At 36.9% G+C, this 24,042-nt stretch overlaps 1 protein-coding gene across 2 annotated transcripts in view; it reads left to right on the top strand.

The window, feature by feature from the left end:
• RAPGEF2 (Rap guanine nucleotide exchange factor 2) overlaps positions 1 to 24,042 on the top strand; it is a 275,274-nt gene that overhangs the window by 93,548 nt on the left and 157,684 nt on the right. For both annotated transcript variants that reach the window (XM_070949029.1, XM_070949027.1), the window contains exons 4-7: positions 1,156 to 1,239; positions 6,512 to 6,587; positions 11,198 to 11,365; positions 13,552 to 13,569. In XM_070949029.1, coding sequence (XP_070805130.1) covers positions 1,156 to 1,239; positions 6,512 to 6,587; positions 11,198 to 11,365; positions 13,552 to 13,569 — 346 coding nt within the window. The remainder of the gene's footprint in view (positions 1 to 1,155; positions 1,240 to 6,511; positions 6,588 to 11,197; positions 11,366 to 13,551; positions 13,570 to 24,042) is intronic.

The raw sequence follows: 24,042 nt of genomic DNA, 5'->3' as shown, positions 1-24,042 counted from the left end.
TTCACAAACTTTTAAGGATCTCTGTAATCTATCAATATTTTTGATCCTAAAGGAAAGAAATTAGATTTTTTCCATTTAATGATATATTCTGAACAGAAACTACTGGGCAACCTATGACCTGTTGGTTCATTGTTTCATAGCTATTGCCTTACCAGATTCCTCAATGCCTTCAATAGTGGTGGAGCTTCTAATATACCATCGTTACTAGAAAAGATCTTTAAAATTCAAGAAGATATTCAAAGATGTATTTGCTTTGAAAATAGGCCATGTTGAACTGCATAGTCAAAAATCAGAAGTTGAACAGAGGAAATGTTTGATGACACTGTGTATTATGTCACTAAATGCTTTAGATGAATATTATGTCATAAAATTGTTTTATAAAATTTCAGTTCTATGGGAGTCATGGGTCCTGGATTTTGGACACATTGTGTAAATTAGCCCATTTGAAGTACCTTGGTTGAAAACGTTTTGTTCTATGCCCAGTTAGTTTATAGACTCCAGAATTTTAGTAGTATACTGGACAAATAACTTGCCTTATTTACTGATTTTGTGGGTAGTGGACTTCTAAGTACAAGTCAAAGTATTAGTTTTTACCCATAAAGCCTTTTATGGCTCGGCATCCAGGTAACTGAGAACTACTACTTCTGGAAGAACGAGTCCATCTGGTAGGTTTGCACTGAATATGAATGCTGAATACTGAGTGCTGAATAGAGCAAGCTTGTATTCCGTTCATATGAAGCAGTTTACTATTGGAGATGTAGGGCTTTTCCACAGAGAGTTTAATTAACAATGATTTTAACATTTATGGTTGTTAAAATGGATGCTAGGTTAGGGTATAAAGATGTTTTAATGATTTTGTTGCTGTAAGGATTCTGTGTTTGGTTTTATTAATAAATTGCTATAAGTGCCTGATTTGTCAGGATAGAAATAGTATAAAAAACAAGAAGATAAGTAAATTGTTTATGATATAGAAATGTATCTGATAAGACATAGTGAAAAAAAATCATCTTTAGAAAATTTTCATCTGTTAAAACTAGCTTATCACTAGTACTTATGTAAATTGCAGCACTGTTGTATACATTTTCTTTTATGACATTTACTACTTTTTCTTCTTTTAAAACCATACATCCTAAAGTTTTCTCATTTTTTTAACAGCCCTGATGATATTGGGACCTGTTGGTATATTCTTCTGTCTGGTTCAGTATTTATCAAAGAATCAATGTTTCTTCCAAGGAGCAGGTATGATTGGAATTCATTTTAAATATTTAAATAGAAATTGGTCGCATCTGCATATTTAAAGATATATCAGTTACCAGTACTGCATATTTGAATAGAATATTTACATCTGTGTTTCCAGTTGATAGGAACATATATCTAAAAGTGTTTCACACTGAGAATAAAATAGAAAACTTTATACATGTAGGCAGCTTCTGGTACAGAGCACAAAAATCTAGTCTGGATGTTAGTATGTAGACACAATCTGTTATTTTTCAAAACTTTATCTGAAACTCTACCTAGATTATGATTTATACCTGATATTAGTTCGTATTAATTTTATAATAAAATGTATATTTTACTAATGGGAATATAAGATACCCAACAGATCAGTGCCAAACCTGTAATAAAATCACTATTGTCTAAAATATATAACAAGTAGATTGCATATCTTCTGAATGCTGACAATACGTGTCTATTGACTTTAAAATATTGCAACATGAAATTCAGCAAAGGCCCTCCTGGCCATGGCTGCTACATGCTGTTTGAAAAGGAGTTGAAATCTATGAGGCACCCCAAATTGGGTATCGAATTTCCTGAGGTAGTGCAATCCCATCCATAACAAGAGATGGCCCAGAATCAGGGAAGTCTAAAACCCAGTTATTCAGTCTTCCTAGGGTTGAGTTGATCCCCTCAATTCAATCCAGATCCCCTCCCCTGCCTCCAATTAATCAGATAGGACATCCATGGCATTGCTTAGAGAGTCCATGATGGAAATATATAGCTTACCCTAAACCAGTGGAAGACCTAACCCAGTGGCTTCATTATTAAATAGGTATTAAATAGGATAGGCGAGAGCACTGAAGCCTACAGCATCACACATAACAAGGGCCATGGGTTGGACATCTCCTCTCTTATCACTTATCATTTTGCTTGGAACTAGCCCCAAAGGAAAGAGGAGAATCAGCACAATATTGTGCCTCCCACTCCAACCTCCAAAACTGGTCCAGAAGAGTACCGTGATCAAAGACAGATGCACAATTTTTCTCCCATTATTGCCAGGTCTTTATTTATTTCAGAAGCATTACAATTAAAATGAAACATAATATATGACATAAAATTTAAAATATAAAATACAAGATTAAAATATGTACAAATTAAACAGATCTTGCCCTAAAACTAGCAATATTAATTACATCCTGTCATGCTGCCTCAAGCGTACACTGATTGGGACACAAAGGACAGGTATACATATTATCTGGATGACACCAGAATCGCAAAGAGCATAAGCCAGTGGATAGCATCATTTGTTCAGAGTGTCTCTGAATCTTGTTGTACCTATGCGCAGCTTATTCAACGATTTCCATATTTCCCAGCTTTCGTCAGGCCCAGTTGCCAGCTCCTCTGTTGGTTCCATCCAGTGTTGATTCTTAGTATCTTTCCATAGGTACATTCTGCTTTCAAATTCTTCAATGTCTTCCATCAACCTAAGGAAGCTTTTCCTGGATTTTAATCTCTGATGAGAGCTGGTTTTAGGCAATAGAGAGGATGTTGTCTAGATATTGATGATTTGAGCCTCTCTCTGTATTCTGCTGCTTCTCTGTAAACAGCAGACAGGGAAATGCCAGCTAGATGGTAGGTCTTATCTAGAAGGGTAGATTTAAGGCATTTGGAATAATTTTACTAGTTTCATTCAGAACAACATCTACTTTTCCAGCGTGTGCATATACAGACTGGGCAGGTGTATTCCCCTGCTTAGTAGCAAAGAGCTTTTGTCTTAAGAAAGACTTTTAGTTTGACATTCTAGGTAGAGCTCATTAATTTCCTAAGGATGTTATTTTGTCCACTGATCTTCAGTTTAATGTTGGTACAGTGCTATTTATATGTTAGGGCCCTATTTAGAGTGACCCTAAATATTTAGGGCTGTGGCAATAACATCCCTTTCCATATAATATACAGCTTCCTAGCAGCCATCATCTCTTGAAATTACTATTATGTTTAATAGTTTTAATGGTTTTTATTTTAGTTGTTTATTTGTAATTAAGTATTGCCTCACAGTTTTGTGAGGCTTCCAGAGTCACAGATATGACAGGAAGCTATATAAAATTAATTAATTTTCTGGAAAGTTTGGAGTGCTGTTATTTGCTGTTGCATTGTTTTTAAAAGGACTGTTAAGTGCAGCATAATTTTGAATGATGTACATTTTGATTTGCAACCCCTTTAGTCCACATTGTGATGTTGTCCCTGTAGACTGAAATTGAGTTATGAGGTGAACTATTAACCTCTATTAACACAAAAGCATGCTTAGTCTTTTATAACTTCCATTTGCTAAGAGTAGGGATGACTAATTATTAACAATCTGTGGTCCTGACTTAGTCTTCAAGCAGTTTTATCTGGCTGTTAGTAGCTTTATGAAGTGTTCATAAAATTGAGTCAAAATTATAGCACTTGTTATTATGAAGAGTTATAATGAAGTGGAAGACTGCAATCTTGAGAAATTCCTTGTCCTGCCCCGGATGCTTTAATCACTAGCTGTTGCCAGATCCACATAAGGGGAGATGAAATGTATTAACTTCCTGCTACAGAATTAGGTGATGGCGTTTCTTTCTTCCACATTTTCATTGTATATAGTTAAAGTATACTTCAGTCTGATTGACTGAAGTAATCACAATAGAAATATAAAAATATCTGAGCTCATCTTTTTTACACTTAACATATAGGACTTTATATATGGAGAATACAGAGATATAATTTACATCTGTAAAGTTAACTGAACATATGATCACTTCTTTTAGGAAAATATTCAGTTCCCTCGATAATGAATGTGTATTCACATTGGTTTCAGCAACTTTATCTCAAATAGTTGACTTTGTGTGCTGAGAATGAAGTGAAATATCCCATGAGGTTGTTTTGGAAAAATGGTTCACCGGATCCAGGTATTTGGTATAATCTGGTGCAGTTGAATACTTCATGTTATTCTCCTGTTTGAAAACCATCAAGTCTTTCTGAAGATCATTATCTCAGACCTGGTGCCTTTATGGAACGCTATAAATACTTTACACTAAACTCTGGATAGAAACTTCCTCTCTCCGGGTCTTCTTTAAGAAAATGAAAATTAACCTTTAGTAAGCTATTAGCCCTACTGAGAAGAATGTTAATGCCTTAATTGATTGAATTCAGTAAATGGGATTACAGGCAAATTATATTGCATCTTCTCCAATGAACTGAAGCTTTTACAAATTTATAGTTCATTTTTGCTGGAACAGCCTACTTTGCTGACAATAAATGGCTGTGAAATGTTTTAGAGAACTCAAGATTATGGTGTTTTCTAAGAGCATTCTGAGCATAATGTTAGATTCAATTCAAATGTTAGATTCAATTTTTGTCTAGTACTTTGGTTATGTTATTTATACTTCCTTATTAAAATTATGCATTTGCAATTTTGATTTTATGATACTTTCCATGGCCATTTTAATTGGTTGTATCCTTTTACTGGATCGCTGTAAATGGCTATGAGTATTGATTTGATGATGTGTAAATAGAATGGATAGATGGATGGATGAATGAATAAAATTAACAAACGTTTGAAGTTATGACTAAGCCCCCCAAAGATACTTATAACCTGGTCCAGATGTTACTTCCCCAATCATATGACCATATTTTGGGTGCTTAGCAATTAGCCCACATGTACAGCTGTTTGCTGCAGCCTACTGTCATATTTATGACATTTTTGCTGGAAACTGGCATTTATTTCTAATTCCTAGCAAAAACTGACCTACATTGAACAGTGGGTATACTTAACAAGTGCAGCATTTGCTTTATAACTCTGATATTTGCTTAGGGATCCACAGAAAAAGTCACAAAATCAAGTTGGTCAAGTGATGATCTGCTTTGCAACATTATGACATACAACTATAATTGCAAGGCTCAATTATGGTCGTAAGTAAAGGACTACTTGTAATGATAAGCTTTTCAACATAGCAGTAGAAGATGAAAGACCAAAGTCCTGTATTAAATCATCCGGTATGAGCAAAGAATTGCTGCATTATCTATACATAATAGCAAAGGTAAATAATACATCTGCCAAGTTTAGTCAGAGATCAAAGTATCTACCATTGATGAGGAGGTGGATGAGAAGTAGAAGACACATGTTTGGAGTGATATCTACCGCCAAGTGTCCTCTATAATACTTTTATTTGTATTATTTTATTAAAATAATAAAGCTACTTTATTGGCCAATGCTTGAACAGATCAAATGAATTTTAGTTGCTAATTGCCATATCCAGGTCTTAAGCATAAATAGCAAAGGGAAAGAGCTGCTAGACCTGGAGCCCATAATTAGGTATTTATAGTTATATCAATATTTCTATTATGCTTATTTTTTTCTTAACTTAATAATTACTATTTAATATTCCTGTTAAATAATAATTCCTGTTTATTTCACTATTTTAATAAATTAAAAATTAAAAGATAAGCTGATGGCCTGACAATGATTTAAAATATGATGTTTTCTAATAATTTGCTAGGTTATGACAATTCAGTCTCTTTCCTTTTCCTTGTCACAAACCCACAGTGAAGAAAACCTGACCATATCCTGTTTATTGAACCTTTAATCAATGATTTCCCAGTGTCCCTTGAGCAACATACCCTGTTTTATTTTTTTGTCCAAATGAGATCATTTTGATGATGTATTTTAAGGGACAAATTATCTAGAATATTTGGGATATTATAGACCTTATACAGTGTATAATTTAGGAACAAATGGTTATTTCAACTGTCACATATTATTCCATATAAAATACATTTGGAGTTAGATGTCAAATTCAAAATGTTCTTGCCAGCTGGTAACTGTACAGAAAGAGTGGAGTCTAAAGAGAGATTCTGTTCCAGAAAGCCTGCAAATCAGTCTACCCCTGATTATGTAGTCCTAAGAAAAACTTGATTAGTTTAAATTAACTGCTCATAAATATATTCTTGTTACTGTGATTATTTAGGAACAGGATTAATAGAAGCTATTGCTATCTGTTCTGCAGTCAACCTTCAGCTCAACCAGAGAATAAAAAGGTCTGGGTAGCAGCATAATAATCAGTGGTAACATAATCAGTTTAGAATAGTTGAACTCATTATTTAAATGTAGGGTGTTAATGGTAAATTCTACACACACACACACGCAAACACACACACAACACAGCCATTAGCAATGATATCAGCTAACAGTTATATAGCATTAATTTGTTTAGAAGTTTCTTTGATTTTTCAGATTTTTTTTCTTCTAAATGTTTTCTCTCTCCTTTAGTTTTGGGAAACGCTCTGCAGGAAGCTTCAGGCGTGGCTGTGAATGCATTGTTCTAGAACCATCTGAAATGATTGTGGTAGGTATAACTGGATTAATGCCGGTAAAAAGTCACTTTGCCATATTGTAGCTACTATTTGCTAAAATATATCTGCTAACAATAGAGAGACTGTCTACAATCTTAATCTTTTTAGTGACTTGGAACATCTGATAAGGAAAGAAAGTTTTTGTCCGTAGGAAAACAAAAAATCTTAACTGTTTGCTTTGTAGGTTTTAACCCCAGCCCCAATAAAAAATTATTTCAAAAGTGTTGGGAAAAATAAATTTGTTGTTACTGGCGAAGACGTAACAACACCGTAACCCTATGGACAGCATTCCTTCAGGCCTTCCTCTCCTCTACCATCCTCTGGAGTCCATTTAAGCTCATGCCTACTGCTTCAGTGACTCCATCCAGCCACCTCATTCTCTGCCCTCCCATTCTTCTTTTGCCCTCAATCTTTCCCAGCATTAGGCTCTTCTCCAGTGAGTCCTTCTTTCTCATTAGGTGACCAAAGTATTTGAGTTTCATCTTCAGGATCTGAAAGAGCAGTCAGGGTTGATCTCCTCTAGGACTGACCGGTTTGATCGCCTTGCAGTCCAAGGGAGGAGTCTTCTCCAGCACTATAGTTCAAAGGCCTCAATTCCTTGGCGCTCACCCTTCCTTATGGTCCAACTTTTACAGCTATACATTGCAACTGGGATCATAGCCTTGACTATACGCACTTTTGTTGGCAGGGTGATGTCTCTGCTTTTTAGAATGCTGTCTAGATTTGCCATAGCTTTCCTCCACAGGAGCAAGCGTCTTTTAATTTCTTGGCTGCAGTCCCCATCTGCAGTGATCTTGGATCCCAGGAAAATAAAATCTGTCACTAGCTCCATTTCTTCCCCATCTATTTACCAGGAATTGAGAGGACCGGATGCCATGATCTTAGTTTTCTTAATATCAAGTTTCAAGCCAATTTTTGCACTCTCCTTCTTTACCAGCATCAAGAGGCTCTTTAGTTCCTCTTCGCTTTCTGCCATTAGAGTATCATCTGCATATCTGAGGGTGTTGATATTTCTCCCGGCAATCTTAATTCCAATTTTTGATTCATCTAGCCCTGCCTTTCTCATGATAACATATAGGTTTCTCAAGAGACAAATAAGATGGTCTGATCACAATTTGTTGTGATCCACACAATCAAAGGCTTTAGAATAGTCAATGAAGCAGAAGTAGATGTTTTTCTGGAACTCCCTAGCTTTCTCCATAATCCAGCGTATGTTGGCAATTTGATCTCTAGTTCCTCTGCCTCTTCAAAATCCTGCCTGTACTTCTGGTAGTTCTTGATCCACATACTCTTGGAGCCAAACTTGTAGGATTTTAAGCATAACTTTACTAGCATGTGAAATGAGTGCAATGGTGCATCGTCTGATTTTGAATATCTCAGCTGGAATACTGTCACCTCCACTAGCTTTGTTGTTGCTCAGATTTCCTACGGCCCATTTGACTTCACATTCTAGGATGTCTGGCTCAAGGTCAGTGACCACCCCATCGTGGTTATCAGGGATGTTAAGCTCTTTTTTGTATAGTTCTTCTGTGTAACTTTGCCATCTCTTCTTAATCTCTTCTGTTAGGTCCCTGCCATTTTGGTCCTTTATCATGCCCATTGTTGCATAAACGTTCCCTTCATATCTTCAATTTTTTTGAAAAGATCTCTGGTCCTCCCTATTCTATTATTTTCTTCTATTTCTTTGCACTGTTCATTTAAGAAGATATTCTTATCTCTTCTAGCTATTCTCTGGAATTTTGCATTCAATTGGGTGTATCTTTCTCTTTCTCCCTTGTCTTTCGCTTCCCTTCTTTCCTCAGCTATTTGTAAAGCTTCCTCAGACAGCCATTTTGCTTTCTTACTTTTCTTTGGGATGGTTTTAGTTGCTACCTCTTATACCTCTTATACCTCTTATTTTGTCAGAACTCTCTGCTAAGACCTGTCCGTCTTGGGTGTCCCTGCACGGCATAGCTCATAGCCTCATTGAGCTGTGCAATCCCCTTTGCCACGACAATCAGTAATCCATGAAGGGGAAAAATAAATTGGAAAAGTTTATTGTTTTAATTTCTTTTATAATTTCCTTAATTTATAAGTCCATCTTGTTTTGCATAAATTTAAGCTCCTTCATTTTTCCCTATTCCACACTGTTTAGACAACAAATTTCAGTCCCTAGTTTGGATTATCCTATATCTCTTCAAACTGTAGGAGGAATGAGGGCTACAAAGTAGGTCAGGCCATTTCACAAATGTCAACAATGCGGGGTTTAATTTCCTTATTTTGAACAGTGTTTGGGTAAACAAGTTTGAGCTTAGTATTTGGGTGGGAATATCATGAAATTTCAGGCTGAATTGGGATGTTGAAGAAAAAACAACAACCTTAAAGAAGGCAATGACAAACCACTTCTGTAATGTTGTCAAGAAAGTGATATAGAAGTATCAGTGAAGAATTTGGTAACAGCATAGATTTAAAGGAAACTATTTTATATGAATATTTTATTACTGTTTGACGCCTATTCCAAAAGGGCAGCAAATTCGTAGCAGCACTAATACATCTGGTTTTTCTGTCAGAGCAATGCCAGAGTGCTCTGGAATTGGAGGAGATTTTGATTTCTCTCATTCCAAGGACAGACCACTCATTGCTGACCCTCAATTTTTCAGGGAGGCTGAACCTATTGCATCAGCCCATCCCAGGTGACTAACTGGATCCCAGATGGAATTTGGGATTATTTTGGAAAGCCTGCTACTCAGTTGATTGAAGCTTTGGTGGTGGAATGGTAGTGAGTTTAGATCAGATCGTGCCTTAGTGGCCTCTCCACACCCAGGATTCCTGATGTTCCCCATGGTATACGATGGAATTAAGGGAATTTAAGTGGATTAAGAGACATCTAGACCATCACTGGAGAAACACAAGGAGCGAAGAGAATTGGACAAGAGCTAGAGCAACTATTACTCCCTAACTCAGTGATGGCTAATCATTTTGCCGTTGCAAAATGCAGGGGAGCACAGGGGGGTCGCACCCATAATTCAATGCCCCCAGCACCCCGCCCCGTGTATGTGTGCACTCCCCTCCGCTTTTGGCACGTGACAAAGGTTACTGGTAGGCCCGTTTTTCTCCCTCCCCAGGCTCCAGAGGCTTTCTTGGAGCCTGGGGAGGGCAAAAACAGCCTTCCCCACCCCGCAGAGGCCCTCCGGAGGCCGGAAATAGCCCATTTCCTGACTTCTGTGGGCCCGGAAGGCCTGAAAAACAGTTGGCTGGCACGTGCATATGCGCTGGAGCTGAACTAGGGCAACGCTCACATACCCACAGATATGGCTCCGTGTGCCGCCTGTGGTACACGTGCCGTAGGTTCGCCATCATGGGCCTAACTAATAGCGATAGATGGTGAATACTACTAGGAACTAGTTCTCTTTCCTTATGTTTGCTGATAGCTGCCCAGCTGTCCTCTTCCAGGTGACTTGGTCCCTCCTTGGAGGGAGCAATACCGAAGTATACCTAAAGAGTTGCTGTGAAGAATATGCTGCACATCTGACAGATAAAATTGGTTGTATTTGCTCTACATTGGTTTCTTAGGGCAGAGTCTATGGAGGTGATGAGGACTACGTCTTGCAAGGTGATCTGGGACAAGTTTTTTTTTTTTTTAAATTTGATTTATATGCCGCCCTTCTCCGGAGACTCAGGATGGCTTACAATGCGTTAAGCAATAGCCTTCATCCTTTTGTATATTTATACAAAGTCAGCTTATTGCCCCCACAAACTGGGTCCTCATTTAACCTACCTTAGAAAGGATGGAAGGCTGAGTCAACCTTGAGCCTGGTGAGATTCGAACTTACAGTAATTGCAGACAGCTGGTGTTAATCACAATGCTTTTTTTTAGTCTGCTGAGCCACCAGGCCCTTGTGGTGTGAGCCTGCTGAAGCTGAGGAAGTGGATAGGGCTGCCTCAGCCACTTATGTGTTAGATCTGTGCCCATCCTGGCTAATGAAGTCCTCCCAGGAGGGGATGGATGAGTGTATCTGGCCAATAGTTAACTCTTCCTTGAGGGAGAAAATGGTCCCATCAGTTCTTAAAGAGGTCATAATGTGCCCCTGCCTCAAAAGATCATTGCTCAACAGCTAGTCTGGACACATTTTGTCCAACCTCTCCTTTCTAGAGAAGGTGGTAAAGAGAGTGTTGCATGGCAGCTTCAGAGAAGTCTGAGCAAAGCAAATTATCTAAAGCCCTTTCAGTCAGTGTTAGAGCAGGGTTTGGTACTGAGATGGCATTGATCATGCTTGTGGATGACTTCTGGTGGGAGCAGGATGGAGGTAACGTACTGGCCAAAGACTAGTACAGATAATAAACACAATAAAATTTAAGACAGAGTTAAAATACATTTGTAAAACAGTCTATTAACAACTAGAGATGAGATCCAGGATAGAGATGATAATATCTAAAGTTCATTCTCTTTTAAAGTATAGAATCAGATGGATTCACTATTTAAAATATTATACATTTTGTAGGTAGTAAACTGTGATTTCATATCCTCAGAATAAAACAAATCTTTGCAAATGCATTGGAGACCATCTGTTAATGTTGCTTAAAATACATTTAAAGTACATTATTACATTTGCTTATTTATTAGGTGGATTACATGGATGAAAATGAAGAGTATTTCCAGCGACAAGCTTCACATAGACAATCTAGAAGGAGATTTAGGAAAATCAACCAAAAAGGAGAAAGACAAACAATTATTGATACTGTTGATGCTTATCCTGTAGGGAAGCCACCCTTACCTAGAGGTTATCATACGGTAAGCTGTTAATATTTGTGTAGTGTATGTGTTAATAGTGTAAGTATGAGAATTAGAGCATGAAATTGCTAATTATTAACTTTTTTTCTACTGTGAAAACAGATATGATCAAATTATTCCCTGTGTAGAAGTTGCCTTATAATAAGTAGTTTTAATAATGCATTTTAATGTGATGGCTATTTAAAGTACATTTTACATTAACTCTTATGTCTGAAGATTCATATCAATGAATTATTGTTACCTCATTCCAAAGAACAAATTTGTGGTGTGTTATCTATGTAAACTCAATTTTACTTTGTCTCTTCTCAACGTATTAAACCAGACTCTGTATCTTCTACTGGTATGCTGACATAATATTAAATTATTTAATAAATCTGAACCAAATCTTTATCATCTGAGAGAGCATTATGTTGCATAATTAGTTTGCAAATGATTTGGATACTCTAGTTGAAGAAGACATATTTTTACTTTAAAGTTATAATATTTGAGTAATGTTTAAAAGTGTTTGTATTTTGAAATATCAGAGTCTTAGTGTCAGCTAAACTTTGCAGAAGTTCTATAGTACAAGAATGATATGATAGCTTATACTGCCATTTTTCATTGTGAAAGTAGGTTTCTGGAGCAAATTATATGAAGAAATAAGTGAAGTACATATACATTGAGTGTGACGTTAGAAATATCTTTGATCACAACATTAATGCTAAGAGTATTTTGGGGGCAATTTGTTATTTTTAAATATGCTGCTTTTTTGAAAGCTTGAAATGGTATACTACTAACGAAAAATCTATATTTCTGAAAAATGTAATTTTATTTAAGAGTTCTACATAAACAATTAGATAAGAAAACTTCCTTGTTCTAGAAAGAGGTTCTGGCTTGTGGCTCTTGCTTCTAAAAGCCTAACTCTTTCCTGACAAATAGAAGGGCTCAAATAGCAGAACTACTTTAACTGATTTGCAAATGGGTTCCTGAGGAGAGAATTACTGTTGAAGAGATTAAGATTTTCATAGAACATAGAATAAGAACATAGAATAATAAAGTTGGACACATTCACTGTGCATATATTAATTTTAAGACTAACGCTTCGAGATAGTCCATGGGTAAATTATATAACATAAATTGCATATGTATTAACTTCCTTTTATCCCCAATTACAATATTAGGCATTTCATTCTGTACCATAGATAATTTGATAATTATTTTCACTATATAAAAGCATGAAGAATCAGACTTGTTAAATACATAAAGAAGAATTAGCCTATGAGAGGAAAAAGTCTTTTAATTTTGTAATTTTGATACAGTGAATTAATCTTCATATAATGCAGAGAATCTTTTGACTCGTTTGGTATCCTTCAAGTGCTCTCTCTGATTCTAAAGTATTGGGGAACAACTTTTTCGAGAATGTTTGTATGTGTAGCCGATTTCAGTTTATAATTATTGTTGGCCTGTAAATGTTTGCCAGTATCAAAAAGCTTATTCTTGCTGTTTTGTGAATCTCTTGAATAACCCTAATTATTTATTTTGTTTATGTAATAGAATAGTTCTCAGGGAAAGGATTGACTTGGTAACTTTCCGTATGATTTTATGAATTCTTATATTTGAACTCAATACCCTAAAGACAGGATGCTCTTTGATATGTTTTAAAAAGTATAAAGCAGAAACATTGACACATTTCTCACATTTGTCCAAATACATGGTTGACCAGGCAGAGACGCACTTCGGCTGTGGTTCTCATATGTGGTCATTGTAAATATAATGCTTCATTACGCAAGGTTTTTTTTTTTTTTTGTCCTTCACTGTAAAGGCAGCAAATCAGGCTATAAAATAAAACATGATTTGCATGTTTAGTTTTTCAATGCAATTTCCTTTACTTCATTTATAAAACAAAGATTTGCTGAGGTTCCACATGCTCATTGAATTATGTTTTAAAGGCTAAAAGTAGTAACATATAGAAACGAAATATAGATGAAATCTATTAAAGAAAATTGACAAATTTTAGCAATACTAGTTTATATTAAATTACTAATATATAACACTTTATATTAAATGACTAAGTTGCCTAGGGAAAATCCATTTTAAAAACTTCCTTACATAATAGCAGTAGTTCATAATAGTATGTTTTGTTATATCTGATTATGTTCATCTTTTCCTTTCCTCCTATATGGCATTCATTTCATTTTGGCTCACAGGAATGCACTAAACAGCAGGTATTGTAACCTATCTGTATGGTCCTTTAATGTTTATTTTCCCCAAGTTTGGTGTGTGACTAATGTCTTAATTCTGCTTGTTGCAAATTTGTGTCATATCCCTATTGTTCTACTACATGGTATATATGTTAGTTTGAATTTAAGTCACAAATGTTATTCCTTGTGACATCATCATTGTTAGCATTTCATTTGTTGTTGCTGTTGTTGTTTTTGATTGCCTGCGTGGCATCTTTCATTATTAAAAATTTCATAATTTAAATAAACAATGCTTAGATTTATTAATATCTAAGTATATAATACACCAGTTTCAGTTTTCATTCTCAAGCAGCAGCTATATGTTATAGTTGAGCAACTGAGCTCTGTAACAAAAGTTAGTTTTATATAAGCAACAGTGTACAGGTAGTCCTCGACTTATGACCACAGTTGACCCCCAAATTTCCTTGCTAAGCAAGACAATTGTTAAGTGGGTTGTGTCTCATTTTATAATATTTTTATGCCACAATTGTTAAGCAAATCACTACAGTTGTTAAGTGAATCATGCAGTCATTAAGCACATCTGGCTTCCCCCATTGAATCTGCTTGTCAGAAGCTGGCTGGGACAGTTACAAAGAGCAATCACATGATCCAACGACAGTCAAAAATACATGCCAGCTGCCAAGCACCTGAATTTTGATTACATGACCATGGGATGCTGCAACAGTTGTATGTATGAAAACTGATCTTCAGTCAGTGCTGTTTTAATTTTGAATGGTCACTAAACAAATGGTTGTAAATCAAGGACTACTTGTATATTCAGAATGTAATGGAACAAGCTGAAGTACCAATTGCATATTTAAAATAAGATCTGTGTCATTTTCATTTGCTTAAAATTGAAATGATGTAATATTTTATAGCAAAGTAGCTAAAATCTATAGCAAGGATAAAGTTAGAGCTGTTGCAGCACCTGTGCCCAAAGTTACAGCTCTTCATGTGATCATAATTTTGATGCTTGGTAGCCATCTGGATTTATGGACGCAAAGGTCCTGCAACTCCCTCAGTCTGGCTATCTACCCCTATTTATGCCATTTTGGCTCCCTGCTGCCTTGCACTCCACCTTTGCTGCAATCTTCTTGCTCCTTTTGCTGTCATGTGATGAATCAGCATCTAATTCCTGGGTTCTTCTACATCAGGGGTGTCAAATTCCATTTCATTGAGGGCCGCATCAGGGTGTGTTCGACCTTAGAGTGGGTGGGCATGGCCAGGGTGGGCGTGGCCAGATCAGTGTCACTTGTGTCAGGAGTACCTGTGGTGGCCCGAACTCTCTGCCAGCGAAAATGGGCTACTGAGCTCTGTTTTTGGCTGTGATGGCCTCCTGCAACCCTCTGCCAGCAAAAACAGAGCTCAGAAGAGGCCACATGCGGAAACAGTCCTTTGCTGTTTCCAAGGTGGCCCCGCAGGCCAGATCTAAGCACCCTGTGGGCCGGATCTGGCCCCCAGGCCTTGAGTTTAACACCTCTGTTCTATATAGATGTGTGCTTGATCTTACATCTACTGTGCTGTGAAAGAAAGGAAAGAAGCATTTCTTTGCAGTATTATATATACTCTAGCAAAGATAGATAGACAGACAGATAGACAGACAGACAGATGATAGACAGACAGAATGTGCCTTTGAATCATTGTTGACTCCTGGGGACTGCCTGGCCTAGCCCCTGCAGTTTTCTTGGTAAACATTTGGAAACAGTTTGCTATTTACTTTCTTTCTAGTGGTGCGTGGCTCAAGGTCATCCGGCTAGGTTTGTACCTTTTGTTGTTAGTTGCGAAGTCGTGTCCATCCCATCGCAACCCCATGGACAATTTTCCTCCAGGCCTTCCTGTCCTCTACCATCCTCTGGAGTCCATTTAAGCTCATGCCTACTGCTTCAGTCACCTCATACTCTGTCATCCCCTTCTTTTTTTGCCCTCCATCTTTCCCAGCATTAGGCTCTTCTCCAGCAAGTCCTTCCTTCTCATTAGGTGGCCAAAGTATTTGAGTTTCAACTTCAGGATCTGGCCTTCTAAAGAGCAGTCAGGGTTGATCTCTGCTAGGACTGACTGGTTTGATCTCCTTGCAGTCCAAGAGACTTGCAGGAGTCTTCTCCAGCACCATAGTTCAAAGGCCTCAATTCTTTGGTGCTCACCCTTCCTTATGGTCCAACTTTCACAGTACATTGCAACTGGGAAAACCTTAGTGTTGACTATATCCACTTTTGTTGGCAGGGTAATGTCTCATCTTTTTAATATGCTGTCTAGATTTGCCACAGGTTTCCTCCCCAGGAGCAAGCATCTTTTAATTTCTTGACTGCAGTCCCCATCTGCGGTGATCTTGGAGCCCAGGAAAATAAAAACTGTCACTACCTCCATTTCTTCCCCATCTATTTACCAGGAATTGAGAGGATCGGATGCCATGATCTTAGGTTTTTTAATATTGAGTTTCAAGCCAACTTTTGAACTCTCCTCCTTCACCAGCATTAAGAGGCTCTTTAGTTCCTCTTCACTTTCTGCCATTAGAGTGGTATCATCTGCATATCTGAGATTGTTGATATTTCTCCCGACAATCTTAACTCCAATTTTTGATTCATCTAGCCCCGCCTTTCTCATGATGTGCTCTGCATATAAGTTAAATAGACAGGGTGACAGTATACAGCCTTGCCAGAGTCCTTTCCCAATTTTGAACCAATCAGTGCTTCCGTGTCCAGTTCTTTCTGTTGCTTCTTGACCTGCATATAAGTTTCTCAAGAGACAAATAAGATGATCTGGTCACAATTTGTTGTGATTGACACAATCAAAGGCTTTAGAATAGTCAATGAAGCAGAAGTAGATGTTTTTCTGGAACTCCCTAGCTTTCTCCATAATCCAGCGTCTGTTGGCAATTTGATCTCTAGTTCCTCTGCCTCTTCTAAATCCTGCCTGTACTTCTGGTAGTTCTTGATCCACATACTCCTGGAGCCAAGCTTGTAGGATTTTAAGCATAACTTTACTAGCATGTGAAATGAGTGCAATGGTGCATCGTCTGATTTTGAATATCTCAGCTGGAATATTGTCACCTCCACTAGCTTTGTTGTTGCTCAGATTTCCTACGGCCCATTTGACTTCACATTCTAGGATGTCTGGCTCAAGGTCAGTAACCACCCCATCGTGGTTATCAGGGATGTTAAGCTCTTTTTTGTATAGTTCTTCTGTGTAACTTTGCCATCTCTTCTTAATCTCTTCTGTTAGGTCCCTGCCATTTTGGTCCTTTATCATGCCCATTGTTGCATAAACGTTCCCTTCATATCTTCAATTTTTTTGAAAAGATCTCTGGTCCTCCCTATTCTATTATTTTCTTCTATTTCTTTGCACTGTTCATTTAAGAAGATATTCTTATCTCTTCTAGCTATTCTCTGGAATTCTGCATTCAATTGGGTGTATCTTTTTCTTTCTCCCTTGGCTTTCACTTCCCTTCTTTCCTCAGCTATTTGTAAAGCTTCCTCAGACAGCCATTTTGCTTTCTTACTTTTTTTTGGGATGGTTTTAGTTGCTACCTCTTGTACAATGTTGCAAACCTCCGTCCATAGTTCTTCAGGCACTCTGTCTATCAGATCTAATTCCTTAAATCTATTTGTCACCTCTACTGTATATTCATCAGGGATATGATTTAGTTCATACCTGAATGGCCTAGTGCTTTTCCCTACTTTCTTCAGTTTAAGCCTAAATTTTGCAAGAAGAAGCTCATGATCTGAGCCAGTCAGTTCCTGGTCTTGTTTTTACTGACTGTATAGCGCTTCTCCATCTTTGGCTGCAGAGCCCATAGTCAATCTGATTTCTGTGTTGACCGTCTGGTGCTGTCCATGTGTAGAGTCATCTCTTGGGTTATTGGAAAAAAGTATTTGTTATGACCATCATATTCTCTTGACAAAATTCTATCAGCCTGTGCCCTGCTTCATTTTGTACTCCCAGGCCAAACTTGCCTGTTATTCCGGTTATATTTTTGCTTCCTACTTTAGCATTCCAATCCGCCATGATGATAAGGATATCATTTTTTGGTGTTAATTCTATAAGGTGCTGAAGGGCTTCATAGAACCGGTCAATTTCATCCTCTGCAGCCAGTGGTTGGGGCATAGACTTGGATTACTGTGATATTGAATGGTTTGCCTTGGATTCGAAGTGAGATCATTCTGTCATTTTGGGGATTGTATCCCAGTTTGCTTTTCTTACTCTTTTATTGACTATGAAGGCTACACCATTTCTTCTGAGGGATTCTTGCCCACAGGTAGTATATCTGATGGTCATCTGAATTAAATTCACCCATTCCTGTCCATTTTAGTTCGCTGATTCCTAAGATGTCAACGTTCAGTCTTGTCATCTCTTGTTTGACCACATCCAGCTTGCCTTGATTCATGGATCTTACATTTCAGGTTCCTATGGAGAAAAAATCTTTACACCATTGGACTTTCCTTTCACCACTAGATGCATCCATAGCTGAGCGTTCTTTCTGCTTTGGGCCAGTCGCTTCACTCTTTCTGGTGCTACTAGTAGTAGCCCTCTGCTCTTCCCCAGTAGCATATTGGACACCTTCCGACCTGAGGGGCTTATCTTCTAGCATCATATCGTTTTTCCTTTTGGTACTGTCCATGGGGTTTTCATGGCAAAGATACTGGAGTGGGTTGCCATTTCCTTCTCCAGTGGATCACGTTTTGTCAGAACTCTCTGTTATGAACTGTCCGTCTTGGGTGGCCCTGCAGGGCATAGCTCAGAGCTTCATTGAGCTGCGCAATCCCCTTCGCCATGACAAGACAGTAATCCATGAAGAGGGCTTGTACCTTAGGCCAGACTATAACTCATGGTTTTCCAATTTTTAGCTCAGTGCCAAAGCTACTACACTAACATGTCTGTCATATAGTGAAGTGAAAAAAGCAAAAAAAAATTAAAAATTTTAAAAAAATGTTGAACTATTGAGGGGAACAAAAAGAAAAATAAGAGAAACTCCTCAGAAAATGGAAAAGAGCTAGAAAAAACTATTAAAATCCTAGGAAACTGATAATTAGCACAGCTACAGTTTCTAATTCTAAATATATAATGTTTTAAAGCTAGTTCATATTAATATTATGAGTGCTGACATCCTTTCATGAGGCCCATTTATGCAGGATTATAGTTAATATCTTCTATATTGTTCTTGCTAAAGTAGCTATTAAAATTTTAGCATCAACAGTTATATTGGATTATAACTTAAAATCTTAAATGTTTTTAAAATTAATATAAAGATATCTGAATATTTAGAAGTATAAAAGCTATTTCAGTATTTTTTTATATCATTCTATAATTATTTCATATGGTCAAGAGTTTTTCCCCCAGCTTTAATCATATCATACTGTGTTTCCCCCAAAATAACACCCTGTCTTATATTTTTTTGAACCCTGAAATAAGCACTTGGTGTTATTGCCATCAGCTCAAAAGCCTTATTATCAGGATGTCTTATTTTGGGGAAAACAGGGTAGTACAGTTATGGCTGACCTTTTATGGACCGAGTGCCCAAAGCGTGCACACATAAATGCAAGTGTGCATGCCCGAACCACCAAAATGCAATGTCCGTGCGGCCCCCAGGCATGTGCCCCCATGCATGCCCGTGTGGCCCCCGCACGTGCCCTCCGCTTGTGCGTGTGCCCCCACCCTCCCATTCATGCTGCGTGACCCCCTGCATGTGCCCTGCCCCCCGTGCATGCCCACAGAGGGTGCGCTGCGTGCCATCTCTGGCACACGTGTCATAGTTTCGCCATGACAGTCATAGTATCATGGATTTTCTGTAAGGTCAGCTTACTTGCTTGCGGCCCAGACATTTATATAAAAATTACTATATCTAAAAGAAAAAAGCATCTGTCTGTGCACTACTATGTTCAGATGTATAGAATTTAATATTTCTTAAATCTCAAAAATGGAAATTTGTTCAATCAGTCATCTTATTAAAAGGCTTTTATCATTTGAAATTACAATGTTTCTTGTTTAAAAAGAAAATTTAACTTTAATTTACATAAAATATATTCTATTAGCAGATAGTCCTTTAGTATTCCATGTCAAAAAAAAATCAGTTTAAACTTTTTTTAAAAGAAAAAATACCAGATGTGTTATTGGAATAAACAAGATCCCAGGCCTAAGTGAGAAATAAGAAAATATTAAACTCTGTGTTATCTGTAATAACAGTTTTAGAGCAACTGTCAATTTTTATTGTTGCCTACAAGAACAAGGGCAAGTTGGTGCTGCTATGAAAGATTTAAACATTGTTGGTGTTGAAAGATGTTTGTTGTGTTGTCCCTTACCTTTCAAGAAGAGGAGGCAAAATAAAATGGATCCTCAAAAGGGCATGTCTATTTTGATGGTGAAAGGATGTCTACAGATTCTAATGGATCTCATCAGCACTGTGGATTAAAATGATGGTAGTTGTTCCTCTTTTCTCTTAGTATTGAAGTTGCCAATGGAGCAAAAGGGGAGGCTGAAATGGGTTAAGAAGATAAAAGGAATTGGACTCAGCAGGGGAAAAATCGCTAACAAGAGATAATGAAATTAGAAAGTCTAGAAAGTTCAAATTGAAAATTTAGATAAAAAGTTTGATAAAATAACAGTGGTTTCAAATGAACCCAAAGATGATATTCAGATGCAAGTAACAGCAGTTAAATCAGATTTACAACTGGATGGAGTGGAATTTAATTTGCTGCTAGTGGACTTGAAGAAAAAGGAGCCTGGTCTGAAACTGAAGTTTGGTTGGAGAAAGTTGAAAGGGGCATGGATTCTAAAGACTCAAAGCTGACAGAACTGATGAATGATGAACTGAATATTTTTAAGAAGATTGATGGAGATTGGGGAATGGACTTATTATACCTATCTGGAAAACAAATCTTAAGAGATGTGTTTCGACCTAGATGATATAAAAATATTGTGGAAATTGCCACAACAGAGATTTATGATTTTGGGAAATGGGTTCCAATTGTTGGGAAAGAGCTCAGTTAAAATTTTAAAGATAACCCTTATTATTAAGAATCAGTCAAGGGTATTTGATCCTGGACGGACCAGAGACAACATTTGTAGTGGCTTGTGGTAGATTAAAAGTCATTGGGAATGTTCTGTGAGTGAAATACAATAACAGTCAGTTAACAGAGGAGGTGGGGCTTACATTGCGGCGACATGATGCACTTCCACAGGACTCTGTGGGATTGTGCTGAAATTTGAACTGCAAGGAGATGAAGTAAGAGAGCACACTCCATTGATCTCAGGGAGTCCACAATTTCCCTGATTGATCCAGAGAAGGCTCTCAATCCGGCAGGAAGAAAACGACGGCCATTGCGTGCCTGACCAAAGCTGTGACAGCCGAACATGAAGAAAGCGTGAAAGACTGAGTAACAGTGTGAACAATCTTGGTGAGAGATTTTTAACTTCTAATTTCTATTGAGAAACGAGACCCCTGGAAATTAGGCTGGGTGAAAGTGGGACCCAAAAAGGAGGAGGTGGAATTGTTTTCCCTCCACCTCCCAAGAAAAGTGGCGAGCAAGCCTGAGAGCCATTTTTAAAACTGGAAAGAAAGATAAGAGAACTTTTTAAAAGAGTGAAAGAACTTTGAAGCTAGGAACTGGGTACGTCAAATATAAGACTGACTAACTAGGAAGCTTTTGGGGACTATATAATTTGGATTTAGAGAATCTTTTTTTGAAAAACTTGGATTGGATAATTCAATATAAAATAAAAAGGAAGGAAAGGGAGAGAAGTGGAGCAACAGTGACACCTATAGGCAGAAGGAAATGTTGAGAGGTGCAAGTGAGAAGGAAAGGAAACAACCTTGAGAGGCTGAAGAAGATAAAGACTGGCTGTTAAAACAAATAACACCTGCATCAGTAAGCTGTTCATATTAGATAGCTGAGACAGAGAATAGAACACAGAGACTTTTTAAAAACAGTGCAGCTCTTGGAACTTAAGTGGAAGCTAAACAGATAAAGTGAAAATATTTTCCTTTTCTTTTACTTTCTGCTCTGTGAACTCCCCTTTTGAAGATACCAGATAGCTGATGGTTGAATTCTGGGGCTTGGTGGGCCTGTGTGGATTATACATGTAATAAGAGAAAAAGAGAATACTTTTTGAAGAATAAAGGGGCTAACAATCTAATAACTCTTAGATTACAATTTATATTTTTGGTTTCCTCTTGGATTATAATTAACAGTTTCACTTCTTCTTTTTTGTGGATTATAATTATGCTCCTCTGGAATTATAATTAAAAAAATAAAATAAAAACAGTGGCCTTTTTGAAGATTGAAGATAAAAAGAAGGAAGAAGAAAAAGGGATACTGTAATATTGAATATTCTGATTCCTGAATAACTTTGTAAAAGGGGAAATTGGAAAAAGATAGTGAAGTTGGAGGTCAATATTGGGGCTGTTGGGTTATCATTATTATTTTCAATAATTGGTTCAAAATTATTAAAGCATTTCAAAATGAATAAAATTACATCTGCACCAGCATCAGAAGCATCTAGTCCAGCTGGTCAAAGATCATTGGACATTATGTTGCAGCAAAAGAAAATGAATGTGATGCAGGCAGAGATGAAAGTGTTGATTCAAGCCATGCATGAACATATTAAGAAAAGAATAGGAAAAGTAGAGGACAGAATAGAGAACAAATAATGACTAGAAATGAACAACACATTCAGAAAGTAGAAGAGAAAGCTGAACAAACAGAGAAAAGAGTGGAAGAGGTTGATTACCCTGGGAGATAAAAGTCCTGCAAAAACAATAATATCACTTGAGATGGATAAGGCTGATTATTACTTGCAGTTTCAGAATATTGAGGAAGAAAAGGGAGAAAACCTGGCGAAGATAATGGCAGAGCTGCTGGCAAATGCTTTAGAGTGACCAAAGAAAAGGTGTTTGCTGAGATGGACAAAATATTTAGAGTCTACACCAGATATGTAACAAGAAACAGACTCCCCAGAGAGGTACATGTGAGATTCATTAAAAAAGCAATAAAAACAGAAATACTACAATGAGCAAGAGATGATCCTTTAAAATACAAAGGGAAAGAAATAGTAGTCCTAAAACAGATCCCCAGAAGAGTAAGAGCTATAAGAAAGGATATCTCTTAAGAAATAAGAAATTTCTGACAAGACATGTCATTAAGAATGGAATAAATTTTAGATGGCTGATACTGGAGGGAATACTGGTGACCTAGATGGAGCAAAGACATAGACTGGATTCCATAGAATAAGCAGAACAATTTTATGATCATTTTTTTGGATTACCAGAGGAAAAGAGAGTAGGAGAGGAAAAAGAGGATAGACAACAAGAGGAAACCAGAGGGGAGAGAGATATACAATAAAAAGAAGATGAAAGAAAGGTAGAGAAAATAGCAAAGAGAGAAGGAGCAAAGGCAAAAGAACAGAGAGGGACAAGAGCGATTAGAACAACAAAACCAATCTATAAGTAACATCATGGAAAAAGAAATAAAATTACTGTCAATTAACATAAACGGACTGAATTCTTCTATAAAAAGGAAAAGGATTTTTAGTAAACTAGAAAAATTAAAGTTGGATATAATTTGCCTGCAAGAGGTTCATATTAAAAAACAACACAATAAACTATTGGAATATCCCAAAATTGGGAAACTATACACCTCTTTATTACAACATAAGAAGAGAGGAGTAGCCCTTTGCATAAAAGAAACAAACGTTAAGCAATTTTTTATGGCTGAAGGAGGATTTTGATGGTGGAAAAAACAATGAATTACAAACAGATACTTTTGGTAGCAATTTATGCACTAAACAGCTAGGTATCCAAGATATATGGCGAGAGATACATCCTAAGGAAAATCAATATTCATTCTATTAAAATAGGCATATGTCTTGGTCAAGAATAGATATGATATGGATGTCAACTGAACTAAAATCTAATGTACAAGAAATAAACATAGAAACAAGTAACTGAGCAGACCACAATCCAATAAAAATTAAATGGAAAGGACAAAAAAGAAAATTAAGATGGACATTGAACCAATCAATATTAAAAGACAAAGAATTTATTCAGTTCGTGGAAAAAGAACTAGATTTTTTCTTTAAAGAGAATAGAAAAGGAGAGACATCATTACAAATCGTATGAGATACAGCTAAGGCATATATTAGAGCAGGGGTAAATTAACAGAAGCAATGAAGAGACAAAAGAATGGCAAAACACCAGGCCCAGATGGGCTACCAGCAGAACTCTATAAAGACTTACAAAATATTCTAAGTATACCAGTGTTGGAAGTGTTCAATGAAATATTGCTAGAAGTGAAATTACCAACTTCATGGACAGAAGCATATACTGAAAGAAGACTCAGATTTACAACAGATTTATTACAGTCTGATATCCTTATTGAATGCTGACTATAAAATATATGCCTCAATAATAGCAGAAAGACTAAAAAGTTTCTTAAATCAATTTATACATTCAGATCAAAATGGATTTTT

The sequence above is a fragment of the Pituophis catenifer genome, unplaced genomic scaffold (assembly GCF_029215685.1).
Source record: "Pituophis catenifer annectens isolate HBS135680 unplaced genomic scaffold, rPitCat1.0.hap2 SCAF_8, whole genome shotgun sequence".
Taxonomy (NCBI): Eukaryota; Metazoa; Chordata; class Lepidosauria; order Squamata; family Colubridae; genus Pituophis; species Pituophis catenifer.
This window is presented reverse-complemented; position numbering and strand designations above follow the sequence as displayed.